The sequence below is a fragment of the Arachis hypogaea genome, chromosome 4 (assembly GCF_003086295.3).
Source record: "Arachis hypogaea cultivar Tifrunner chromosome 4, arahy.Tifrunner.gnm2.J5K5, whole genome shotgun sequence".
Classification (NCBI taxonomy): domain Eukaryota; kingdom Viridiplantae; phylum Streptophyta; class Magnoliopsida; order Fabales; family Fabaceae; genus Arachis; species Arachis hypogaea.
The window spans coordinates 112129774-112154535 of record NC_092039.1 but is presented as its reverse complement, the minus strand read 5'-3'; the positions used below and the strand labels follow the sequence as shown (position 1 = coordinate 112154535).

At 34.0% G+C, this 24762-nt stretch overlaps 4 protein-coding genes and 1 pseudogene across 6 annotated transcripts; 4 read left to right on the top strand and 1 right to left on the bottom strand.

The window, feature by feature from the left end:
• Positions 1-1726: 1726 nt before the first annotated feature.
• LOC140184219 (F-box/kelch-repeat protein At3g06240-like) lies at positions 1727-2944 on the bottom strand. Its single transcript, XM_072234528.1, has one exon. It carries the CDS (start codon positions 2942-2944, stop codon positions 1727-1729), a length of 1218 nt encoding a protein of 405 aa, XP_072090629.1.
• A 413-nt stretch (positions 2945-3357) lies between these two features.
• LOC112797303 (uncharacterized) lies at positions 3358-4384 on the top strand. The gene is made up of 4 exons (XM_072234527.1): positions 3358-3495; positions 3644-3728; positions 3838-3918; positions 4283-4384. Exons 1-4 carry the CDS (start codon positions 3358-3360, stop codon positions 4363-4365), a joined length of 387 nt encoding a protein of 128 aa, XP_072090628.1. The 3' UTR covers positions 4366-4384.
• A 99-nt stretch (positions 4385-4483) lies between these two features.
• On the top strand, positions 4484-8454 carry LOC112795197 (uncharacterized; annotated as a pseudogene).
• A 5566-nt stretch (positions 8455-14020) lies between these two features.
• On the top strand, positions 14021-21220 carry LOC112797302 (pentatricopeptide repeat-containing protein At3g16610). Of its 3 annotated transcripts, XM_072235966.1 has the most exons (7): positions 14069-16600; positions 17458-17698; positions 17789-17839; positions 17930-18028; positions 18632-18691; positions 18851-18972; positions 19708-21220. In XM_072235966.1, exons 2-7 carry the CDS (start codon positions 17591-17593, stop codon positions 20798-20800), a joined length of 1533 nt encoding a protein of 510 aa, XP_072092067.1. In that variant the 5' UTR covers positions 14069-16600; positions 17458-17590; the 3' UTR covers positions 20801-21220. The 3 variants fall into 3 exon arrangements, with proteins under 3 accessions (XP_025695936.1, XP_025695938.1, XP_072092067.1); XM_025840153.3 differs by having other exon boundaries at positions 14065-17698; XM_025840151.3 differs by lacking the exons at positions 17789-17839; positions 17930-18028; positions 18632-18691; positions 18851-18972; positions 19708-21220 and having other exon boundaries at positions 14021-16600; positions 17458-17688.
• Positions 21221-21836: 616 nt separating this feature from the next.
• LOC112794399 (uncharacterized) lies at positions 21837-24392 on the top strand. Its single transcript, XM_025836433.3, has 10 exons — positions 21837-22031; positions 22120-22170; positions 22266-22364; positions 22453-22512; positions 22666-22803; positions 22895-22945; positions 23033-23131; positions 23209-23268; positions 23363-23484; positions 23628-24392. The coding sequence occupies exons 1-10, from the start codon at positions 21963-21965 to the stop codon at positions 24169-24171; spliced, it is 1293 nt and encodes a 430-aa protein (XP_025692218.3). The 5' UTR covers positions 21837-21962; the 3' UTR covers positions 24172-24392.
• Positions 24393-24762: the final 370 nt, after the last annotated feature.

Genomic DNA, 24762 nt, shown 5'->3' with positions numbered 1-24762 from the left:
CTGCTCTTAATGCTGACAAATTAGAAAAGAGAACATTTGTTTCATGAAAAAGATGAAAGCATGCATCAACCAAACCAATGGAGCTAGAATTGTGTTTATATACATATATTTAATCAATTTAAGTTTTTCACTACAGTGTGGGAACTGAAGTTTGCATGCTATAACTTTTTAAACTAGAGATGAAAAATTCTATTGCAATTACCCATCCAAAATGGATGAAGTGTGTGATGTTCCAAGCACTCACAAGGTGCTTGAAACAACTGCATCTTTGCAATAGGTTTCATTGAATGCTTGCATTACATATATTAAACTCTGCATTTCAGACAGAGAAGAGTATATTAGATGGAGACAAGGAAAAAGTAGGAGGCATTATACAAAAATTCAAATAATAAATAACATTAACACAAAAAAACTTCTGTTATGTTACCTTTGATTATCTGCTTCTTTTACAGCAGATGCAAATTATTTAATTGAAATAGTCGGTGGTTGTAGAGAGATCCATTGGTATACCAAAACCTTTTGCCTCCTTCACTTTTCTAGGATCAAATTGGAAATCCAATGAAGCAGGAAAAAAGAAAAAAGAAAGAAAGAAGAGAAGAAAGGTACTCTTGCGGTAGGAGTTAGGAGCATAAGGTATCTTTAGATTGTATTGAATGTAATTGAACTATTATAGCTAATGTGGAGCAAAAAGTGGCACATTAAAAATGAAATAGCACAGAATTATGGTTATATAAAATTTTGCAACATTTTCTATATAAATCGTATTCGCCTATCCTTTACAGCATGTAACATAGAAAAGTATTATGCAACTATTGGTTAGTGCTGACTTGATCTTATAGTTAAAGTTTTAAACACTATACTAACACTTGTTTCTCAAAAGTTTCGTTATAACAATTTAATTTGCTGATGCAAGCATACTTGAGAAGGAGATGTTAATCAAGCAATAGGAATAGTAAAAGTATTTGTAAACTATGGCATATATTCACAAGTTGACATTTAACCACATCAACAACATGGTGCATTTGCAATTTTGCAGTCAACCTTAAAATTCTTTCACATTATTCTTTCTCAAGTCCCAGTACTTATGTATGGGCTTCTAATTAAGGTACCTCCGTCCCTTGAGATATGAGTTTACCAGTGTTGGATTTCTTCGGTGTTGAAACAGGAATACCTTAAGTGGAAGCCAGTCTAGCAGGATTTTCGTAGCAGTACCAGTTCTTGCCCTTAACAATAGAGTGGCATCTCTTTCGTGTGAGCCAATTTGATAGAGTTCCTTTTTTCCCTTCCAGCATTCCTTGCCTTGGTCGAGAACACTCTCAGGCCAGGCCTTACTCTAACCAACCTCACACCACTCCATCTTTTACACCGATGTATCGTACTCTCTCGACCAGGTCATCATAAGAAAATAATGCGGAATCTTTTCCGAAGTGAGAGAAATAGATAAATTGATGCCTCTAATAAAAATTTAAATTTGGGCAGAATTTCATTCAGGTTATCAAATTGATGTAAGTGCTTAACTAGTGTATATGATGTTTTTGAGCAATCAAGTAGAGAAAATTATATAATAAAAGAAAATTATTATTATTATTATAAAAGTTAAATTTGTTAATCATACAATGGGATAAATTCAACCACGGCCAAAAGAAAATTCAGAATCTAAATATATTTGATATTAAATAAAATTCAGAGTCATATTCATCCTCTAATTATGTAAACCTAATTTAAGTCATTTAATGCGTCTACTTCTAACTTTTTCGACTTGGTCAAATTTCCTTAATTGAAGATAAGGATGCAAACTTTTGGCACCAATTCCACATGGACGAAGAGTATCTGAATAAGGAACAAAACGAACAAATGTAGAATCACACCCATGGTCACAAATTTCCGAAAGCACCATGTATTTGTCACTAGTTAAACCATATGCATAGACGTTCTTCTCCGTAGCAAAAACAAGATCACCATTCAAAACGGTAAAGCCTCTGATCTCAGGGTTCTGTTCCATTAAACCCATTCCTTTCACTCTCACCTTCAAGATCCTTCTCCACGAACTCGATTCATAGTTTGTTAGAATCCAAACCGTAAACACACGCTTTCTCAATCTCACTAAGCAAATAGTTTGATGGCCAGCAACTTCTCCCCATTTGAAAATATTCATATGGCAACTATCATCATGGGAGCCCCTTCTTGCTTCTTTAGGAAGCCTTAATAACTTGGTTTCAACACTTCCATCTTCATCCCCGTTTATGATTTCATAGGACATGATATAAGGCCTAAAATGAGTGCTATCTTTAGCAAGATAACTGTAGCAATCCGAGATGAAGTGAATGGCGCCATTGCAAATCACAGGCATGTCAAATTTCAAATCCCTAGATCCAGCAAAGAAACGGTTCTTCCTTAAGCTCCAAGCACCTTGTTTATGACTATAAACATGGCAATCAAAATGTGAACTCCATTCTTCATTGTCAAAAAGAATCAACCTGTAATCATCAGAGTCGCATTCCAGTGTCATGGACAAACTATGAAGATTCCCTCGCTGCTGCAAGTGGTTGGGGAGGGGAATGTATAAAAGGTAACAAGTTGCTGGATTGATGATAAACAATTCTGATCGATGAACACAAAGGAGTAAACCGTTGCTTGAGCTTAGAATCTTGAGCCGTGAGCTTGCCATGAATCGTAGCATGTTTTCAGGGACGCCGGAGGAAAGTTCCTGTCCCGGCAAAGGATGCAACTTGAGGTAGTCGTTATGAGTCAGAATGTCTTCTCTTTGAATGAAGAAGCATGAAGGACGATCTTTCTTCAATGAGTTTTCTGCTTGTTTTGCTACAAAGTATGGAGTTTTTGGAAGCTCTGAAAAGAGTTTTGAAAAAGATTTGAGTTTGTGGATTGCTTTTGCAGGTAACCAAGACAATATCTCAATTAATTCATCGTTAGACATTGTAGCCATTGTGATCAAGATCAAAGATGACTTACTTGTTTGAAAGCCAAGAATGAAAATATTCAAGAAGAGAAAGAGGAGTGGAACATAATTTAAGGGAAGCGAATTACCTATTAATTATGTTCTGATTGATTTAAATTTAATCATATCATATCATATCATATCAAATCTATTAAGATGAAATTTGATTTAAATTAATTAGGAACAAGTCATAATGATATCTTTAGTTGAATTTTAAATTTTAAAATTTTATCTTGAAAAGATTTGACCAAAACTGATCATGTCGGAGTCTGTTAGAGAAAGATATATAAAAAAATCAGAAAATACGAGTTTGTTTAAAAGACATAAATCCCCCGTCTAATTATTATTGTTCTTTTTCTGTATATCGATTACTCCTCTTTATTTTGATTTGATTTGATTGAATGGTTGATTCTGACCAGGGAATTAATATTTTACTAACTGCCAATGAGCACTGCATTGGCCGATTGGTGGATGATGTGCGATTCCAGATTGATTCGAACAACATTAGTGCAAATCATTGCACAATATACAGGATGTCGGTTACAAACGAAAATATGGTGGACACAACATCAATTTTCTTGAAAGATACAAGGTTGTGGATTCTTTTTCAGAGCTTGGCTATTTCTATCCTTCCCGTGGAAAAATTTCCCCCTTGTCATATTCTGATTTTTGTAAAGTGTTGTTCAGCACAAATGGAACTTAAAAAAGAATGGTCCTGCTGTCAAAGTCTGCCATGGTGATATTATATCGTTTGCTGCTCCTCCTCAGCACGGTATGAATGCTTTCCAGTTATCAGAAGTCAGAATTTTCATTTTTCTTTAATAAATGGGATTTCAGGTTTTTTGGTTCCCTCAAAAAATATTTTGTATCTTTTGATACAGATCTTACATTTTCTTTTGTATATCGAGAGGTGCTTTTGTCCTCCCCCATGCCAGATAATGCAGCTGCTAAGCGAAAAGCAGGTAATGTTATGATTAACCAAACTTAATTTACTAGTTTTTGTCATTATAGCATTCTACTCCTATTATGTTCATTATAGAATTCAAGCTTGAAAATTATATTATAGCATGTTGTAATATTCATAATTTTCCTATACATTTGATTTTGACATTTGCAGCTTCTTCATATAACTTCATGTGATCAACTGTTTACTTCCTATTCGTTGTGAAATTTATATAACATCTAATTGATAATTATGATATATAATGTAATTTTCTATCAGAAAGTTATGTGAAAGATACATCAGGGTTGATATAGATATTTGTTTTATTTGAGTTTGTGGTGCTTTTAAAATTTGTCTTACTTTTTCTTATCTTGAATATATAGAGGGTTGTGCCTCTGAAAGCAAGAGATTGAAAGGCTTAGGCATTGGTGCCCCGAAGGTCCCATTTTTTCTTGATGATGTTTGAAGCTTTCAAAGATCAAACACAGTAAGTTAATTTAAAAGGATGCAATATCCTAAGCACTGTAAACTCCTACTTTCTTACCCTTCTTTTTCCTCATGTTAATTGTATCCTATCTTATTCTTGGCAGGAGCTGAGGAAGCAGTTGGAGAATCAGGTGGTATTAATTGATACTTTGCGTAATGACAACCGTGTTGCTGCTGATCGTCATGAAAGTGTATGTAGCTGATGTATTTTCAATTTATGTTCTCTCCTAAAACTCTGCATGCAGATTTTAAAATAAAATGTTCAATCTCAAGTTGTTCTTTGTTGTATCAATATGTGGTCTACAATGTCTTACCTAATCCACAATCCATTTTATAGGAATTACAATCAGCCAAGAAGTCTGTTGCAAAATGTTACCTTGATCAATTAAAAGAATTACAACAAAGTGTAGATCTAAAATACAAGGAACTAGGTGATGTTAATAGAGTAACTGCTGAACAGAAACATGCCATCGAAGACCTCAATGAAAGGCTGAGTGCTTCTATGCAGTCATGTGCTGAAGCAAATGCTATAATAAGTAGGTATGATCTATATAATTCTGAGCTATTTAATTCTTGATTGTTGAGTTCTTCACTACTTTAGTCCTCAATGTTGATGCAAGTGTCATAGGAGTGAAATTGTTCATTTTTATGTAGTTTGAGCTTGAACTGATCCTTGATTGACTGTTTTTTATATTGCAATAAGAATTGGCAATGTGGAATGATTTAGTGCTTATGTACATGTGTCTATATTCTTGTGTGTAACATCCTGGGATGAATTTTAGTATTGACTGTTGGAGGAGGATGGACCTTTTGGTACCATGCTTAGTATTAAACCTTTTGCCCCCACCCTGGTTACGCTAGCTGTATGTTTTATAATTGAGTCCCTCTCACTTGTTCCTTTGCATGCAGTCAGAAAGTAAATATAGCTGAACTCAGGGAACAATTAGATGACGAGCGGATTCAGCGAAAAGATGAGCGGGAAAAGGCCACAAGTGATCTAAAGGCTGCTGTTTTTAGAGCCCAATCTGAGGCTCAAGAGGAATTAAGACGACACACTGATACTTCCTTAAGAAGAGAAAGAGAACTACATGAAACAATAAATAAGCTTCAGGTTTGAAGGTTTTGTCGCTAAAGCAGTCAGAAACTGTACTCTCTTTACTTTTGAAGCTTATAAGCTGTCATTCTTTTTGTATGTTGTAGGAGTCACAGAGAGAAAGGTGTTTGCTAGTTGAAACCTTGAGGTCCAAACTGGTATGGTTCTGCTTATGTTTAGCCTACAATGGATGACAACTTGTGTATTTCATAAATAAGTTTGTGCCTTCGTTACATTTTGTTGCAGGAGGATACTAGGCAAAAGATGGTTGTGTCTGATAATAAGGTTCGCCAGTTGGAAACTGAATTGCATGAGCAGAAGCTGACCACTGGAAATCAAACAAAGGTAATCATATGGTTTTGTATGTGTATTATGTGCCCTTTTCATATTTTGGATTTGTTTACTATTTCGCTGAACGAAAATGCAAATTCATGGAGCAGAAAATAGAAGAACTTGAAGAGGAAACAATTAGATTAAGCAAAGAACTTGAGAGTGAAAAGGTAGATATCAGAATTTCATGTTCCAAGAATGTTTTTGTATAAAGGTGTTTGTCTAAATGATGTCTGCTTTCCACCGATTGCTGTTACTGTTAATGACTTATTTCTGTGTGACTTCAGAGTATGACAGTATCTTATTTATATGTTGCTAGACTGATAAATTCTAATTAATAAGTTGCTTTTGCTTTCTAATTCAATATCCCCCCTTATTCTATTCTATCTGTTATTTATTTTCTTTAGCTCTCACTTCTTTTCTTTTGGTGGTGAAGTTTCTTTATGTGAAACTGAAAATATTTGTTGCTGTTGTTAGCAGGCAGCTCGAGAAGAAGCATGGGCTAAAGTTTCTATTCTTGAGCTTGAGATAAATGCCGCAATGCGGGATCTAGATTTTGAGAGGAGGAGGTTAAGAGGTGCCAGGGAAAGACTTATGCTTCGGTAAGGAACAAGTTTCTGTTTAATATGATCACTGGACAACTGTAGTTTGAAAATTATGTAAGGATGAACCTATATGTATAAAAGAATATTAGAGGACATCGCAGCATGGGCTACTTTACTTGAATACTGTAATTCTTTGGCTTGCTTTACAGTTTACATATAACATTTTTTTTCTTAAATTGGTGATTAAAATAGATAGGAACGAGAATTCTATGACTTCTTAATTAGAATTATCACCAGTGTGTATATTATGGATATGTGAACATTACTATCATAGATTCTGAATGGATTTTAGCTATCCTGAAAATTTGAAGAATAAAGGATGTATAAACATCTTCAGGAATATGAAAGCAAATAGCAGAGCAATTGAGCCTAAATAAAAGTAGGACCGCGGCTGAATAGTTTTTGTTTTATTTATTAGAATGGACTACTCAACAATGTCATTGCAGTAAAAATTGTGGATCCTGGTATTCATCTGTTGGATATGTCATTCATGCTAAGTTAATCAGCTTTGTTTAGTAGTCCCTGTTGGTTAACATGCTGCATCGTTGCACTGTTTTTATTAAATGCTGATTGGCACCTTAACTTTAAGAGGCAACATCTACACCAGCATTATGCTTTGATTTTGCCACTGAAGCTCATTGATGTCATGTAGGGAAACACAACTAAGGGCATTTTATTCCACTACTGAGGAGATACAAGTGCTCTTTGCTAAGCAACAGGAGCAATTAAAGGCTATGCAAAGAACTCTTGAAGACGAAGAGAATTATGAGAATACTTCTGTAGATATGGATGGAGTTATCGGTGGAACCCCTGGAAGAGAGAGAAGTTGCAGGATACCATAGCTAAAATACTGCAAAGGCAGGCTCAACTGCATCTACACAGAAGCGCAACAGTGATCAAGTAGAAACCTCAAGCAATGAAGCTAGTGACACTGAGAAGCATGATTGTGAGGTGAGAAGTCAAGAATGCCAAAATACACAAGAGTTCACCGGTGCAGATCATGACCATGATGTAAGAGGTGGCTTTGGTTCTGATATTGATGGTGCTGCAGCTATGATGGATGAAGGTGCTGGCGGTACTAAGTGTGTTCTGGGAACTGAAAGTCCTTCAAATTATGGCATAAAGCATGTTGATTTAAATAAATCTGGTCCTCTAGATGGGGACACTATGCAGTGTGATGCTGATGTAAATGTACAAGAAATTGAGGAGCAAGCCCATGATCATCGTGTTTCGCATCTGTTGCAATTACATGATCCTACAGACACTGAAAAAGTTATTGAGGATACCGAAGTTGGTGGCACAATCAGAACAACAGACCTTTTAACATCCGAAGTTGCTGGCAGCTGGGCTTGCAGTACAGCCCCTTCTGTGCATGGAGACAATGAATCTCCAAGCAGAGACAATAACGAAGGTTGTGGCCCATTGCATGATTCAAATATTGTGGTGGCTGAGAGTCAGAACACTGATGATGCTGCCGCTAAACGGAATGAGCGGCAAGCACTCCGGGATATGATTGGCATTGTTGCTCCTGATTTGAGGGAGAAGTTTGGAGGTTCTGCATATAATTGTGGTGAAAAGCAAGAGAAAGATGGCAGTTCAACTGACTCGGATACGCAGAGTTGTAGCAACAGTGGCAATGAAGGTAGAATCAATGCAGAGGGTGGAGCTATGTCTGATGAAGAAACTCAATGTTGTGACCATGTTGAAGAGAATGAAAAGCAGGATGATGCCATGGACAAAGGTGATGATGAAGCTACTCAAGAAGATTGAATCTGTTGTATAAAATATAAGTCAGGAAACTGTACATATTTACATGGGTTTCTGAAGACATCTCATCTCATCTCGTATATAAAGTGGTTGATTACCACTTGCGGTTATGACCCCCTCTAATTATATTCAAGGCGTCTTATGTTATTCTATATTTTTAACATTAATATTATTTTTCTTTAACATGTATAAATTGATTAAGATAATCTAATTTATCTACTTCAACTTATACTTATTATATAAGTTAACATTAATTTTATACCTCTTCTTGATCTTCCTTCATATAGTTTCGTATCTTTTTTTTAATTTTTGTTAATATTTTGCACAAATAATTTTTATGATCATATTTCTTTTTTTATTTTTTTTCTGCTAAATAATTGGTTTATTACATATAGGTGATGAAGTTTTATTAGTGTTTTAACGGATTTTTTAGTGAAAGAATCACATTGTTCCAAATAATATCAAAGGTTGTGTAATTTATTTATTTTGTTAACAGTCGCATTATCATCGTGTGAATGGAGTTGGATGGGATTATGTTGACTCAAATGAAATGTATAATGGAACAAATTTAAACGGAGCCGAACCTAGGGATCATTGACATCATGATAAAAAGGAAATTTAGTGTAAAATACACCATGACAGCCTTGAACAACAGAATCTAAGGAACATAACACTGAGATAGAGACAACAGGACGGAGACACTAAAAGTTATTCTTTAGTGAATTTTAAATTTTAAAATTTTATCTTAAAAAGATTTGACCAAAACTGATCATGTAGGAGTCTGTTAGAGAAAGACATATAAAAAAAAATCAGAAAATACGAGTTTGTTTAAAAGACATAAATCCTCCGTCTAATTATTCTTGTTCTTTTTCTGTAACTATTGGTTACTCCTCTTCATTTGATTTGATTTGGTTGAATGGTTGATTCTGACCAGGAAATTAATATTTTACTAACTGCCAATGAGCACTGCATTGGCCGATTGGTGGATGATGTGCGATTCCAGATTGATTCGAACAACATTAGTGCAAATCATTGCACAATATACAGGATGTCGGTTACAAACGAAAATATGGTGGACACAACATCAATTTTCTTGAAAGATACAAGGTTGTGGATTCTTTTTCAGAGCTTGGCTATTTCTATCCTTCCCGTGGAAAAATTTCCCCCTTGTCATATTCTGATTTTTGTAAAGTGTTGTTCAGCACAAATGGAACTTAAAAAAGAATGGTCCTGCTGTCAAAGTCTGCCATGGTGATATTATATCATTTGCTGCTCCTCCTCAGCACGGTATGAATGCTTTCCAGTTATCAGAAGTCATAATTTTCATTTTTCTTTAATAAATTAAAAAATATTTTATATCTTTTGATACAGATCTTACATTTTCTTTTGTATATCGAGAGGTGCTTTTGTCCTCCCCCATGCCAGATAATGCAGCTGCTAAGCGAAAATGTTACCTTGATCAATTAAAAGAATTACAACAAAGTGTAGATCTAAAAAACAAGGAACTAGGCGATGTTAATAGAGTAACTTCTGAATAGAAACATGCCATCGAAGACCTCAATGAAAGGCTGAGTGCTTCTATGCAGTCATGTGCTGAAGCAAATGCTATAATAAGTAGGTATGATCTATATAATAATTCTGAACTATTTAATTCTTGATTGTTGAGTTCTTCACTTCTTTAGTGTTTAATGTTGATGCAAGTGTCATAGGAGTAAAGTTGTTCATTTTTATGTAGTTTGAGCTTGAGCTGCTCCTTGATTGACTGATTTTTTTTTGTTGCAATGAGAATTGGCAATGTGCAATGATTTAGTGCTTATGTACATGTGTTTATATTCTTGTGTGTAACATCCTCGAGATAAATTTTGTGGAATAATATTATGGTAAAATTCTTTAGGTATTTTAAGATGATTAATTGAGTACTATTTTACAAGAGTTTCCAACTAATTGCTTTGGGTATGCATATGATGAGTATTGGTTGTACATGTTCTATTCTAGCTCCTGGTGTCGAGACTAATACTGTTATGTTTAAAAAGGAAGATGAAAAACTTAAAAGTGTTCTAATTATCTAGAACACCATAGTTAATCAGATTGTTTATAAACAATGTTGATATAATCAACAGTGATGATAGGTAGCTCAAAAGATTGGTTTTACAAAAGTCTGATATTTGTTTTTCTTTGCTGTATACTTGTATAGGGATTTCGGTCTCCATTTAAGATTCTCTAAATAATTGAAACAAAAAATATTTTTAAATTAGATATTTGAATCTTAAATTAATTTTATATTTTTGAAAAATCTTTTAAATAATCGCTCAATTAATAATTCTGATCCTTGGCTTCCATCCCATTCCCTTTTACCATCCCTGTTCAACTAGATTATAACCCTCTCAGTCACAATGTTCTTTGGGTTAAAGATTTGATGACAGCGAATCGTGAATGGAACCAACCTCTTCTAATCACAATGTACCCCACTACTAACTAACTCTCTATACTCAATTCTATTGTGTTTCCACCCTCAATTCCCCATACGATAGTCCTTAGCTCAGTAAGGTGTCTTCCTCTCCCTCTTGCTTCCCATTGGGCTTAGCTGCCTTGCTTCTTCTTCTGGGTCCGAAACTTACGCTTGGACCGGGTTGATGAGATGGATTCTGGTCGGGATTTAGATCACGTTGCTAGTTTTTGTTTTAATTCTTTAATGGGAGATCGGAGATCCTTATTTGGAGATTTTTTTGTATTTGGACAAATTTGTGAACGAACTCCACTTCAAATATATTAAATTAAGTTTGAAAAGTTAACGATGGTAACATTATCATCGTCTCCAAAAGAGTACACACAAGAATAAGTTTATTTTATTTTTGGAAAATAGTTATTTTTTAATTTATAATTAAAAATTTTTTTATAATAGCAGGGCAAAAATAATTATTTTTTGATAAGGAGAATTGTGATTGTTTGATGTAAATTTTTATTTTTTTACAAATTTTTTTCGTTTCTCACACAATTTTGGTAAAAATTTAAAATTAGTTAATTTGAGTTATATTCCTTATAGATTCTTTAATTATTGAACTATAATTTTTTGTTGTATTATGCATAGTTATCAGAATCGAACCGGTAATCAACCCGATCATATGATCGGATCATCGGATTATTGGTTCAACCGGTGGATCACTGATTCTCCCGATTAACTCGGTCATAATAAAAAAATATAAAACTATATAAATAAAATTAAAATAATGTCTTAAAACTTAAAATTTAAATCTTTACAAACATTAATAATCTAATATCAAGTCTTAAATATAACTAATAATCTAAAAAAAATAATAAACTAGTCTCTAGTACAAAATATGTTCTCAATTTAAATCAACAAGAGCAAGTGAAAGATAACACAATCGTTAAATCAAGTCCAAAGGATGAGCTCAAAATCGGCATCAACATTTTCATAGGACAAATTAGGAACTTGATCAACATTTTCCTCATTTTGATTTGCATTCATATCTTTCATGGCATTGTTACTCGGTCCATCATTATCTTGGTTATCTATCAAATTTAATTGATCTACATTTGTGTATTTGAGATGAAGACATTTTTAAAATTCTAGCAAAATAAAGCAAAAATATTTTCAGCAACAAAAGATTTACTTAAGTCATCTTTTAAGCAACACAACAACCACTACCATTCCATCAAAATTCACTTAGGTAGTGTTTGTTTGCAGAGACACGACAGAACAGGACATTAAAACAAAGACAATAGAACAGATACATTAAAAATTATGTTTTGTGTATCGTGTTTGGATACGATGGATAGGACACTAATGTAATGTACAGTATTATATTTGGATACACATGGACAAGACTAAAATATTATATGAAATGACTAAAATAGCCATGTGATTCCAAATTTTTTAATATAAACTAATTTAATAAAGAATGAGAGTACATAGGAGTACAGGCAGTAGGAACTTGAAAAAAATATTTAAAGCAGTCAAAAATTTTAATAAAAAATTATATAATAGTATTTATATTAAAATAAAATTTATAAATATAATTATTTTCTTTTTAAATTTATTATTAATATGTAAGAATACATATGCTTAATATTAACAAAAAAAATAAATCTGAGTTTGATTAATAAAAAATTTCATTTAGGTTAATAAGCCAAATTAATTTTAAATACAAAATCACTTTTACAAAAAAAATCCATTTTTACACAGAAAAAAATTAATTTTTGCACATAAAAATCTATTTTTATTTAGAAAACTAATTTTTTTTTATCTAAAATTTTATTTTTCTTTTCAAAAAATTAATTTTTCTTTAAATTATATAAAATCAATTACAATTTATAAATTATTTTTTAATATTTTAAAATATCAATTTTATCTTTATAATATTTATCTTTTAAAAGTCTCAAAACTAATTATTTTTGTTATTATTTTTATTACAAATCAAATAATATAATATAAGGTTAAAATGATGTTGAAGTAAGAATGATAAGAAAAAAGAAATTAGCCAGTCCAATAAAAATTTCTATAAAAAAGAGAAAGTACCTAAAGAAAAAAATAGAAAGAAGGAAAACGTAGAAATAGAAAAAGAGCATGGAGAAAAAAAAGTACTTTTTGAGAACAACGCAAAATAGGAAAAATAAGAAGGGGTAACAGTGGAATAATAAAAAATAGCACCATGGACAAAAAAGAAAAAAATTCATAAAAACAGTCCGTATCCCTCTTCCAAATCCCGTGTCCATCATTGTCCATGTCTTTGCTTCCAAATGCAAAGATGTGCTGTCCATGTCTCTGTGTCCTGTCTTCGAAAACAAACGCTACCTTATTTAACAAACAACAACTCTAAACAAACTAGCTCTAAAAAACATAGTAAATACAATAGCAGCAACCGACAACAACTCTATACCAAGTACCAACACAGCAACCAGATTCAATAACTACTCTAAAAAATCAAATGCAACAGTAATAATCACCGGATTCTATAACAATACCAAGTAAAATATGCTCATGTTCAACAACTCTAAAAATTAAATACAACAGTAATTGATCCAAGGGAGCAGAGACACTGAAATAGAGATGCTTCTTGATGAATGCTTTCTGAGCTTTCTGACGACTACCACCCAACTAACCCGAGGGAGCAGAGGTAGAAATGCTTCTTGATGAAGGCTTTTTGCCGTTTCTGACGACACCACTACCACCCAACCGACCCAAGAGAGTAAAGGCAGAGATGATATAATGCTTAACAAAGATACGTATCAATAAAAATAAGCCATAAATTACGTATCATCATCTTTAAACAATACATAGATACACTGGAATAAGTTATATTTAACAAAGATTTTTTTTAATTATAAATTAAAAAATAACTATTTACCAAAAATAAAATACGATTTATTCCTGTGTACTTTTATGTACTCTTATAAATTTATAGAATTCGTGGGGTAGTAAGGTGAACTTGCTATTTTCATAGAGTTTGCCAGAAATTCTGACAAATTTATCCAAATACCAAAAAAAATACATTTCAGTAAATAAAACTCAAAAATAAATTTTAAAAATTAAATATTTTTCATAATTTATATTAGAGAAAAATCCCCTATTTGAACACACTATTTCTTTACCTTTTCATAAATGACTTTTGTCAAAAAAATGTAAAAAGTTTTCCTGATAATTTGGTATAATCTTTTAACATAATATAAATTACAAATGGCTAGATTCTCTTTTTTTAATTTTACCTTTTTATTGTGATTGTTGTTTTCTAGAAAAGTTTTGTAATCTGACTTCAACAGGATCTAATTGCGTCAGCTGTCAAAAAGTCAAAACTCAACAAACACTTTCCAAATGTGTTGTACTAAGAACCAAAATAAATAAATAAATAACCTTATTTTTGTCTTTGTCTGTTTAATCTTCCTCTCCTTCCCCACTCCTCTTTGTGGTTTCTTTGTATAATGGTGAACCTCTTAAGGCAAGCATGTTTCTATTAAAAGTAGGGGACAAGTTGAAGATTCCAAGATTTAAAAAGGTAATACCTGGATTATGTTGTAATAGATTCCAGTTGAGAGATGAGTTTGAGTCAAATCATTGGTACGTGGCCCAACTTGAATCCTGCATCCAATCCAAATCTCTTTCTCAAGGGAAGATTATACATCAACATATCATTAAGAACAATTCTAATATCAAAGATTTCTCCATTATCCTTGACAAGCTTACTCATCTCTATGTTAAATGTAATGAAGTCCAACTTGCCCGCCAAGTGTTTGAGAAAATTCCAAACCCAAGTGTTGTTTGTTGGAACATGATGATCAGAGCTTATGCCTGGAATGGACCCTTTCAACAAGGCATAGATTTGTACTATAAGATGTTGCAACTTGGGGTGACACCCAACAAATTCACTTTCCCTTTTATTCTCAAAGCTTGTTCGGCTCTGCAAGATATACAAGTTGGGCAAGAAATCCACAAGCATGCCAAGCAACTTGGTCTCGAAATGGACGTTTATGTTTGCACAGCCTTGGTTGACATGTATGCCAAATGCGGAGATTTGTTTCAAGCACAAACCTTATTTAATTGTATGTCCAGCAGGGATATTGTGGCATGGAATGCCATCATTGCTGGGTTTTCACTGCATACACTTCACAATGAAACTATGGAGTTACTTGTACAAATGCAACAAGCAGGAATAGTTCCCAATTCTTCAACTATTGTAGCAGTTTTACCCACAGTTGGACAAGCTAATGCATTAAGCCAGGGGAAGGCAATCCATGGTTACTCTTTAAGGAAAATGTTCAGTGACAGTGTTGTTGTTGGAACTGGTCTTTTGGATATGTATGCTAAATGCCATCATTTATCTTATGCCAGGAAGATTTTTGATCGGATGAAGCAAAAGAATGAGATATGTTGGAGTGCTATGATTGGAGGATATGTTGCCTGTGATTTCATGACAAATGCATTGGCCCTTTTTGATGAGATGGTACATGTTTATGAGTTAAACCCTACACCAGTTACTCTTGCAAGCATACTTCGAGCTTGTGCTAAGCTTACTGATTTGAACAAAGGGCAAAGCTTACATTGTTACATGATTAAATCAGGGATGGACTTAGATACAACGGTAGGAAACTCACTCATATCAATGTATGCTAAGTGTGGGATGATGGAGGACGCAGTCGGATTTCTTGAGGAAATGACCTCAAAGGATACAGTTTCATATAGTGGTATCATGTCAGGATGTGTGCAAAATGGCCATGCTGAGAAGGCTTTACTTATTTTTCGCCAGATGCAGTTGTCTGGGTTTGAACCAGATTTGGCAACCATGATGGCCCTTCTACCAGCTTGTTCACATTTGGCTGCTCTACAACATGGGGCCTGTTGCCATGGATACTCAGTCATTCGGGGCTTCACGTCAGAGTCGTCCATCTGTAATGCCATTATTGACATGTACTCAAAGTGTGGAAAGATACATATCAGCAGGAAAGTTTTTGATAGGATGCATAAACTGGATGTGGTTTCATGGAATACAATGATAATTGGTTATGGTATTCATGGGCAATGCACAGAGGCACTTTCTTTATTCCATGAGTTTCAGGTTTCAGGCTTGAAGCCAGATGATGTGACCTTTGTTGCTGTTTTATCTGCCTGCAGCCATTCAGGGCTTGTCAAGGAAGGGAAATATTGGTTTAATGCCATGAACCAAGAGTTCAGCATCACTCCAAGAATGGCACATTATATTTGCATGGTGGACCTTCTTGCCCGAGCAGGAAATTTGGATGAAGCATACATCTTTATTCAAAGGATGCCATTCAAGCCTGATGTTCGTGTATGGAGTGCATTGCTTGCTGCATGTAGGACCCACAGAAATATTGAAATGGGGGAAGAAGTGTCAAAGAGGATCCAGAAGCTGGGACCTGAAAGTACAGGAAACTTTGTTCTTTTGTCAAACATCTATAGCTCTGTTGGGAGATGGGAGGATGCAGCACAAATCAGAACAATACAACAGCATCAAGGTTACAAGAAAAGCCCAGGATGCAGTTGGGTTGAGGTCTCTGGCGTAATCCATGGATTTATTGGCGGGGATCAATCTCATCCACAATCAGCAACCATAAATAAAAAATTACAGGAGCTGCTAGTGCAAATGAAAAGGCTGGGATACAGTGCAGATTCTAATTTTGTTCTCCATGATGTTGAAGAAGAGGAGAAAGAACAGATTCTCCTATATCATAGTGAAAAAATAGCCATTGCATTTGGACTTCTTAATATCAGCCCCTCCAATCCCATTCTAGTTACAAAAAATCTGAGAATTTGTGTTGACTGCCATTCTGCAATAAAGTTTATGACACTCATAACAAATAGGGAGATAATAGTGAGAGATGCAAGTCGATTCCATCATTTTAAGAACGGCATATGCAATTGTCGGGATTTCTGGTGAGATAAAGGAAAGGTATTATACTTGCTATGGTTCAATTAAGATATGGCGAGGTAGATGTGAATATACCTGCAATATGGTGGAAGTTAACAATGTCCACCATGGGTACTTTTATAAAAATACTCGTCTCTGATCATTAGTTAAGTTACTTTTAAATTTTATTATGGTATTACTTTTAAATTTTATTATGGTAAAAATAAACTCCAACAGAATTTTATTAAACAACAAATAGCATTTCGTTCCTCTCCTCATTGACACTCCCATCCTATCTGAAACTAAGGAGTGAAGAATATCACTTGGGAGAGAATCCCAAATTCAGTGTTGAAATCCTATTTATAGTGTTTGCATCTTATGCTTGAAGCTATATATATATATATATAAACTTTTGCAGGGTAATTAGAATTTTTCATTGTTTTATAATGTTATGGGCTTATTCTTAAAAGACAAGACGAAGTTAAGCAAGTTGTTGAACGATGTTGTTTTGTTGGTGCTGTTTGGGTTGTTGAATATTGATGAATGGTTTTATTGTTCAAAACAAATTTTGTAACAAATCTATATTTTATTCATTCAGGAACCTAATAAAAATGATTTTTCTTGTCTTATCAAGAAATTTATATGAAATCCTTCAACAACTGTCTTAATTTATTCTTTCTTTGTTTCTATTAGTGTGTAATCTTCACCTAGAAGAAAAGCATATGTGATCTTTAATTCAGCATTCTATAGATTCTAAAAAAAATGTTTAATCTAAAAGAAAAGCATATCTGATTCATAACATCTTTCTCTGTATTCTGTTGATTCTAAAAGAAATGACTTATTCTTTTTGTTATTTTGCAAGCTACAGCGTGGTACCTAATTTATGATTTATTGTACAGGAATTAAAATCACAAAGAATCCATTGCAAAATATTACCTTAACTATTAAAAGCAATACAGAACACTGTGGATCCGAAACAGAAGAAACTAGCTAGGGGTTGTTGACAGAGTAACCACAGAACAGAAACCTGCCATGGGAAACGGTTCAAGTGTTTCTCGGGAACACGAGGAATGGAGACGACTCACTGATGCTGCTGCTAAAAGAGAAAAAGAGCTACAAGAAACAATAAATAAGCTTCAGGTTTGATAGTTCTTAATAATAAAGGAATAAGAAATTGTACTCTACATTTTAAGAAGCTTACAAGCTGTCTGTCCCTTTGGTATATTATAGGAGTCTGAGAGAGAAAGGCGTTTGCTCATCGAGATGTTGACGTCGAATCTTGTATGTTTTAGATTTTGGTTGTTGACATAAGAAATCCACAACTTATGTACTTTATAAAGACTTTTTTCACTTCATTCTTTCCTGTTGTAGGAGGATACCAAGAAGAAGCTAATTGTCTCAGATAGTAAGGTTCGCCAATTGGAAAACCGATTACATGAAGAGAGGCTGACCACTGCACACGGAGTAAAGGTAGTCTGGTAACTCTTTTGTTTGGTTATGCCAGAGACACCTATAGTTGTACTCGATTATGAATTACATCCTTACAGTTTAAAAGTTTGGGATCAAGTTTCTATATCATATAAGAATAATTAATCAAGTCATGTCTCTATACTTTAAGCATTTCTAGTCAATTTCCTATACTGTTGACATGTTTTTTAAATCAAGTCCCTTTGGTTAAACGATTTTGCAATGAAGCTCCTATACTGGATGATAAATCCCTGTTTTTCTCTTGAAAATTTCGGTACAATACAGAGACTTGATCGCAAAAGTTTTATACTAAAGAGACCTGTTAAAAAATGTTTGTCAAATATAGAGACTTAACTGAAAATATTAAGTTATAGGGACTTTATTAAAATTTATTGTATAATATATGGAATTAATTACAAACTTTTAAATTATATGGATCTAAATGAAACTTGAGGGAAACTATGGGCATCTCCAGATATATTAAACCTTTTTCTTTTTGTTGTTTTTTATGGCACACTCTTAAACCTATTCATGGTGAGTATCATGTTGCCCTTATCATGCTTTGTTTAATATTTAGCTGAACATACATGGTATTTCATGGAACAGAAAATTGGAGAACTTGATCAGGAAAAAAGAAGATTAATGAAAGACCTTGAGAGTGAAAAGGTAGGTATCAGAATGTTTTAATAGAAAAGTTTTTTTTTTAGTTAAATTGTGTATGCTTTTCGCACATGCATGTTGGTAACGTTATTGATTTATTTCAATGAGACTGCAGAGGAAGCCTCTCTATTTGAATCTAAGAAATTTCATTGCCATTGTTATTAGGCAGCTCGAGAAGAAGCACTCTCGAAGGTTTCTGTTCTCGAGCTTCAGATAAATGCTGCAATGCAAGATCTTGATTCAGAGAGGCGGAGGTTAAGAGGTGCCAGGGAAAGGCTAAAGCTTCAGTAAGGCATTATTTCTTGTTATATATTATAATAATGGGATGTGTATGATTTGAAAATCATGTTGAATGAGTAAAGACGATCATCTTATTTTCCAATGTAGACTCAAGTTGCAATACTTCTTCCAGCTTCTTTGTTTCTTTTTCGTTGCATTAACAATTTGTGTCAAGAGTAAAATTTGATAAGAATAGGAAATTTTAACTAGAATCATCATAAATAGTGTATACTTTCATAGGTTTTGATTGGATTTTCTTGAACTACTCTGAAAACCGGAAACGAAATGTTATGGACATAGAAATAGACATAAAAAGGGTAGGGTTTGGGGAGCCTTATTAGTGAAAACTTCAGAGTTATTGCTACTTAAAAACAATTGTTCTATTTATACACCCTTCCTCTATCAATAATTGACCACAAAATTATAAGGTTCTATTTCTATAGTTCTTGACTACTAATTTGAGAGCTATGATCTTAGCCTAAACAACAATGCAGGTTTCTGGATGATTAATTGTGTCTTGATTAGATATGCACTGCTAAACATTTCTTTTATATATATACTCTACTCTTAATTTGTTATTTCAACGAAAATTTCTGAATGCAGTATTCATAAATTGCTTCTTTATAATAGTCACTTTACATGCTGATTTACACCTCCGCTTCATGATGCAACTTCTTCACCTGCATCTTAGTTCATTGTGATATTAGAATTTTAGACCACTAATGTTCAACGATGTTATGTAGGGAAACACAACTTCAGGCATTTCATTCAACATGTGAGGTGATACAAATACTGTTTGCTAGGCAACAGGAGCAATTAAAGTCTATGCAAAGAACTCTTGAAGACGAAGAGAATGGAGTCGTCAGTGGAGCCTCAGGCAGAGAAAAACAGCTTGCTGAGGAACATAGTAACAATGATGTTAAGGCAGGAATGTCTACTACTGTGCAGAAGCACGATGACGGAGATCAAATTCAAGCTTCAAGCAATGAAGCAAGTGTCATTGAGAAACATGACCCTGATAAAAAATGTGAAGAACACCCACATACGCAAGAGGTGGATCAAGTTCAAACTTCAGCCAATGAAGCAAGTGTCACTGAGAAGCATCCTTCTGATATTACAAGTGATGAATGCCTAAATGCACATGAAACAGATCAAGTTCAAACTTCAACCAATGAAGATAGTGTCACTGAGAAGCATCACTCTGATATTAGAAGTGAAGAATCCCAAAAGACACATGAAACAGATCAAGTTAAAACTTCAATCAACGAAGCAAGTAGAACTGAGAAGAGTCATTCTGATATTAGAAGTGAAGAATCCCAAAATACACATGAAGACGACCAAATTCAAAGTTCAATCAATGAAGGAAGTTTCACTAGTAAGCATGATTCTGATACAAGAGGAGAACAACGCCAAAATACACATGAGTTCAACTGTGCAGATCATGACCATGATGTTAGAGGTGGCTTTGGTTCTAATAATGACGTTGGCACAGAAACATCCATGATAAAAGGAGATGCTGGAAGTACCGAGCCAGTTCTCAAAACTGAGAGTTGTAGAGATCGTAGTGAACAGAATATTGATTTGAACGAATGTGGCCCACTGGACATGGACACTAGACAGTTTGGTGAGGGTATAAATGCACAAGAAACTGAGGAGCATGCTCAAAGACCTGATCACAAAGTTTTACATTTATTGCTACCATGTTCTCCTATAGAAACTGATAATACAACCAAGGATAACAAAGCTGGAGAAGCAGTTAGAACAGCTGACCTTTTAACTCCTGATGCTGCTGCAGCCGGACAGAAAGAACAGCAAGATTTTTTGCATCTGATTTGAGGGAGCAGTTTGGAGTTTCTGCATATGATTGTGACAAACAGAATGTATGTATATGGTTCATCTGACTCGGATACTATTAATATTTGTGGCAACAATGATAGAGTCAATGCAGAAGTTAGATCAATATCTTATAGAAACCCAGGGTAATTCCCATGGTGAGAAGAATCATAACCAGGATGGATGCTATGTACGGAGGTGATGAATCAACAGAAGAAAACTGGACCTCTTTTAAAGTTGGGGAATGTGTATATGTATATACACACCTACATATATACATATGTGGGTATATACTTCAGAGATCTCATGTACATAAGTGATTAGTCTCTTCTCTCTCCCTCTGTAATTATATTATATGTAAGACACTTTACTGAATGTTATTGTCATTCATATAGATCTTCATCACTTTGCATGATTTTGTCAGGAATGTTCTATCAAAGCAAGTAATATGCTGAATGAGGCATACATGTAACAATAAACATGGCTACTTGTAAAGCTTATATTAGTAGATAATCAAGTAAAAATCATTGTAAGCGTCCTTGAGCAATGTCCTAGCCTAGTGAGATGGCCAACTTAATCAACCTAATAAACTTTTTCCAATAAACGTAAAAACTAATTGTATAGGTGCAACACCAATGATATTGGATCCAAACAGCACAACTCCCAATAGTGTTCTGCAGCTGCCAGAGGTGTCATGGCAGCAGCCTTCCGGTGGAGAAGCCTTGCTACGGAAGCTGAGGCAATGTCGACGAGGAATTTGATTGAAATTTGAAAACCTTCCCACCCATGGAAAAGAATGACACAGGTAGTTATTAATTATTACCACTTCGTAATATATCTGTTCCTGGTTCATGACCTTTCCTTTTAGAAAGAAAGAGAATATGCTATTAACCTTTCTGTATTCTTCTTCGCATATATTATTTTGTAATCTTAATATAAAAGAAAAGCATATGCTAATCTTAACTACTATCTATACCATTGGACGGATTCCAAAACAAATGTATAATTTAAAGATATTCTTGTTTGCATTGTTTTGTAAGCTAAAATCTCTTGCATAATGTATGATTCATGGAACTAGCATGAGTCTAAAGAGTCCATTGAAAAATTTCACCTTGATCAGTTAGAAGAACTGCAGAAAATTTGTGGATCAAATACAAAGCCTGCCATGGGAAATGATCATAGTAGTTGCAGGGCTCAAGGAGCAGCCCTACAAAATCGAATAGACTGGCTTCAGGTTTGAAAGTTTTTATTCTAGAGTAGTATGAACTTTTTCCCTCTAGTATGAGAAGCTAACAAGTTGTCCCCATTCTTATATATTGCAGAGGTTAGTTAATGAAAGATCTCAGCAGATCAATACCTTGGAGTCCATGCTGGTATGGTTCTGCTTTGGGTTTTTAGCATAAGACAGGCCACAGCTTACGCTCCGTGTAAGTCGATTTGTTCCTTCATTCCTTCCTTTCTGTTGCAGGGAAATGTTAGGCAACAGTTAGCTCTCTCTAATGATAAGGTTCGCCAGTTGGAAGCCGAGTTAAGCAAGGCGAAGCTGACCGCTGCAAATGGAACAAAGGCAATCAATCTGATATTTGTTTTATTTTTTTAATTGATGCAAGCTGATTTGTTGTATTATTTTTTATAAACGCTAATTTGTGGAGCAGAAAGTAGAAGAACTTGAACAAGAAACAAGAAGACTAAGGAGAGAACTGGAGAGTGAAAAGGTAATGTTATTTATTTGCTTCTATTGAGATTTGCAAAGGAATTCAATGATAATATGTTGCCACTTCAACTTTCTAATTGATTCTTTATCTTTATTTTTCTATGTTATATTCGTCCTCCTTTGTTATGTTTCTCTATTCGAATGTCCTTGGCAGGCGAATGGAAAGCAACTGAGCGATCAGCTGCTTTCAACTGCTACTTTGTTGTTGGGGCTACAAGTGGAAATAAGACAACTTTCTAATGATGCTGTAACAAGAGAAAAAGAACTACAAGAAGCAACTAAAAAGCTTCAGGTTTGAAAGTTTTAATGCTAATTTAATACAAAACTAATAATCATATTTACAATCTAAGGAGCTTACAGGTTTTTCCTTTTATATATTGTAGGAATTGGACAGGGAAAACTGTTTGCTCGTCGAAACCTTGAGGTCCAAGCTGGTATGATTCTGATTTTCAGTTGTTAATCTCTATGACAGGCCACAAATGAAAGTACTTTATAACAACATTTGTCTCTTTCGATTGCAGGATGGTACTAAACAAATGTTAGATGCTTCGAATGATAAGGTTCGCCAGTTGGAAACGCAAATACATGACGAGAAACTAACCATAGAAAATGGAATGAAGGTAATCAGATAATTTTACATTACCTTATTTTGTTAATATTTAGCTGAAGCTGAACATATAGCTAATTTATGGAACAGAAAATAGAAGAACTTGAAGATGAAGCAAGAATATTAAGGGAAGAGCTTGAGAGCGAAAAGGTAGATATCAGAAGTTAATGTCATGCAAAGATTACATTACATTAAAATGTTCATTATTTGACTATAAACAAATTTGGTGCTGGATTTTAACTAGGCAGTGCGAGAAGAAGTATGGAATAAAGCTTCTGTTCTTGAGCTTGAGAAAGGTGAGACAATGAGAGATCTTGATTCTGAGAGGCAGAGGTTAAGAGCAGTCAAGGAAAGACTTATGCTTCAGTAAGAGTTTATTATTATTTGTTTTTTTTTTTTTTTGTTATGATCAAAGTGCATCTGGAATTTGAAAATATTATTTGTATAATATTCCATTGAGGTTCTAGATTTTTCAATGTTTGCAACTGAAGCGCGATGCTTTTGTGCAGTGAAACACAACTACAAGCCCTTGATTCCACTACTGAGTTGATACAAATGTTATTTACTAATCAACTAAAGACTATGCAGAGTACTCTTGAAGATAAAGAGAACTTTGAGAGTACTTTTGTAGATACAGATGGAGAAATATCATGCAAAGAAAAAGAAGTTGATAATGTTGGCGCGGAAGCTATGGTGGAGGGAAATGGCAGAGGTACTGAGCAGGGTCTTGAGATTGAGTGTCGTGCAAGTCATGACAAAGAGAATATTGATTTGGAGAAAATATCTTCTCGGGACTGTGATAATAGGCAGTTTGATGATGAAATTGAGTATGCTCAAACACCTGATTATGAAGCCTTACCTCACTTGCCATCTTATAGCATCGAAAAAATTGTTGAGGATAGCGAATGCAGAACGGCTGATCTTTTATTTTCTCAAGGTTGTGGCTGCGCATTGAATGATTCGAATGTTTTGGAGATTGAGAGTCAGAGAAATCCTTCTAGTGTTGCTGCCGGCGGAGGCAATGAACGGCAAGTATTGTTGCTTCTCAATTGAGGGGGTAATTTGGAATGTCTGCATATATATGATGAAAAAACTCAGTATAATGGATGGTCCTAGAACGTTTGCACTATTAAATGGTCTCATAAAAAAACATGTTTTTTAAGGTTTTTAATAACTGATAAATAGTCATTATCTAATTTTAATTACAAATTAACTCCATATATTTTATTTATCATAAAAAACTATTTTTTATTTTATAAATTATTATTTTATCATTAATCTATTATGTTTATTAATAATAAAAAATAAAAACAATAACGAATTAAATTTTCTATTGTTCCGTTCGTAATAAACTTTTTGGCTATTCCAATCAATTAAAAGATTATATTTGATCCATGACGTTCGTCCAGGATGGTGAAATCGTGTTTTTTTAAAAATCAATCGATTGGATTATCAAAACAATCGATTGAATTCAGATTTTTCATAACTCAATCGATTGGACTACAGATTGTTATCACAAAACAATTGATTGAAAATTGCAAGGCAGCGTGGTTTTCACAAAAATCAATTGATTGATCATATTACCATGACTAAAATGTGGATTTTTAATAATTCAATCGATTATTTATACTACCCAATAGATTG

What these genes read in the sequence shown, in the direction of transcription:
- LOC140184219 (XM_072234528.1), bottom strand. Translation starts at nt 2,944, where the DNA reads ATGGCTACAATGTCTAACGATGAATTAATTGAGATATTGTCTTGGTTA.
- LOC112797303 (XM_072234527.1), top strand. Translation starts at nt 3,358, where the DNA reads ATGGTTGATTCTGACCAGGGAATTAATATTTTACTAACTGCCAATGAG. An exon ending in GCACAATATACAGGATGTCG is followed by an intron (nt 3,496 to 3,643) that starts GTTACAAACGAA and finishes AGTGTTGTTCAG; the next exon opens with CACAAATGGAACTTAAAAAA. An exon ending in AGCTGCTAAGCGAAAAGCAG is followed by an intron (nt 3,919 to 4,282) that starts GTAATGTTATGA and finishes TTGAATATATAG; the next exon opens with AGGGTTGTGCCTCTGAAAGC.
- LOC112797302 (XM_025840151.3), top strand. Translation starts at nt 14,141, where the DNA reads ATGTTTCTATTAAAAGTAGGGGACAAGTTGAAGATTCCAAGATTTAAA.
- LOC112794399 (XM_025836433.3), top strand. Translation starts at nt 21,963, where the DNA reads ATGGGAAATGATCATAGTAGTTGCAGGGCTCAAGGAGCAGCCCTACAA. An exon ending in GAGAACTGGAGAGTGAAAAG is followed by an intron (nt 22,513 to 22,665) that starts GTAATGTTATTT and finishes TGTCCTTGGCAG; the next exon opens with GCGAATGGAAAGCAACTGAG. An exon ending in AAACCTTGAGGTCCAAGCTG is followed by an intron (nt 22,946 to 23,032) that starts GTATGATTCTGA and finishes TTTCGATTGCAG; the next exon opens with GATGGTACTAAACAAATGTT.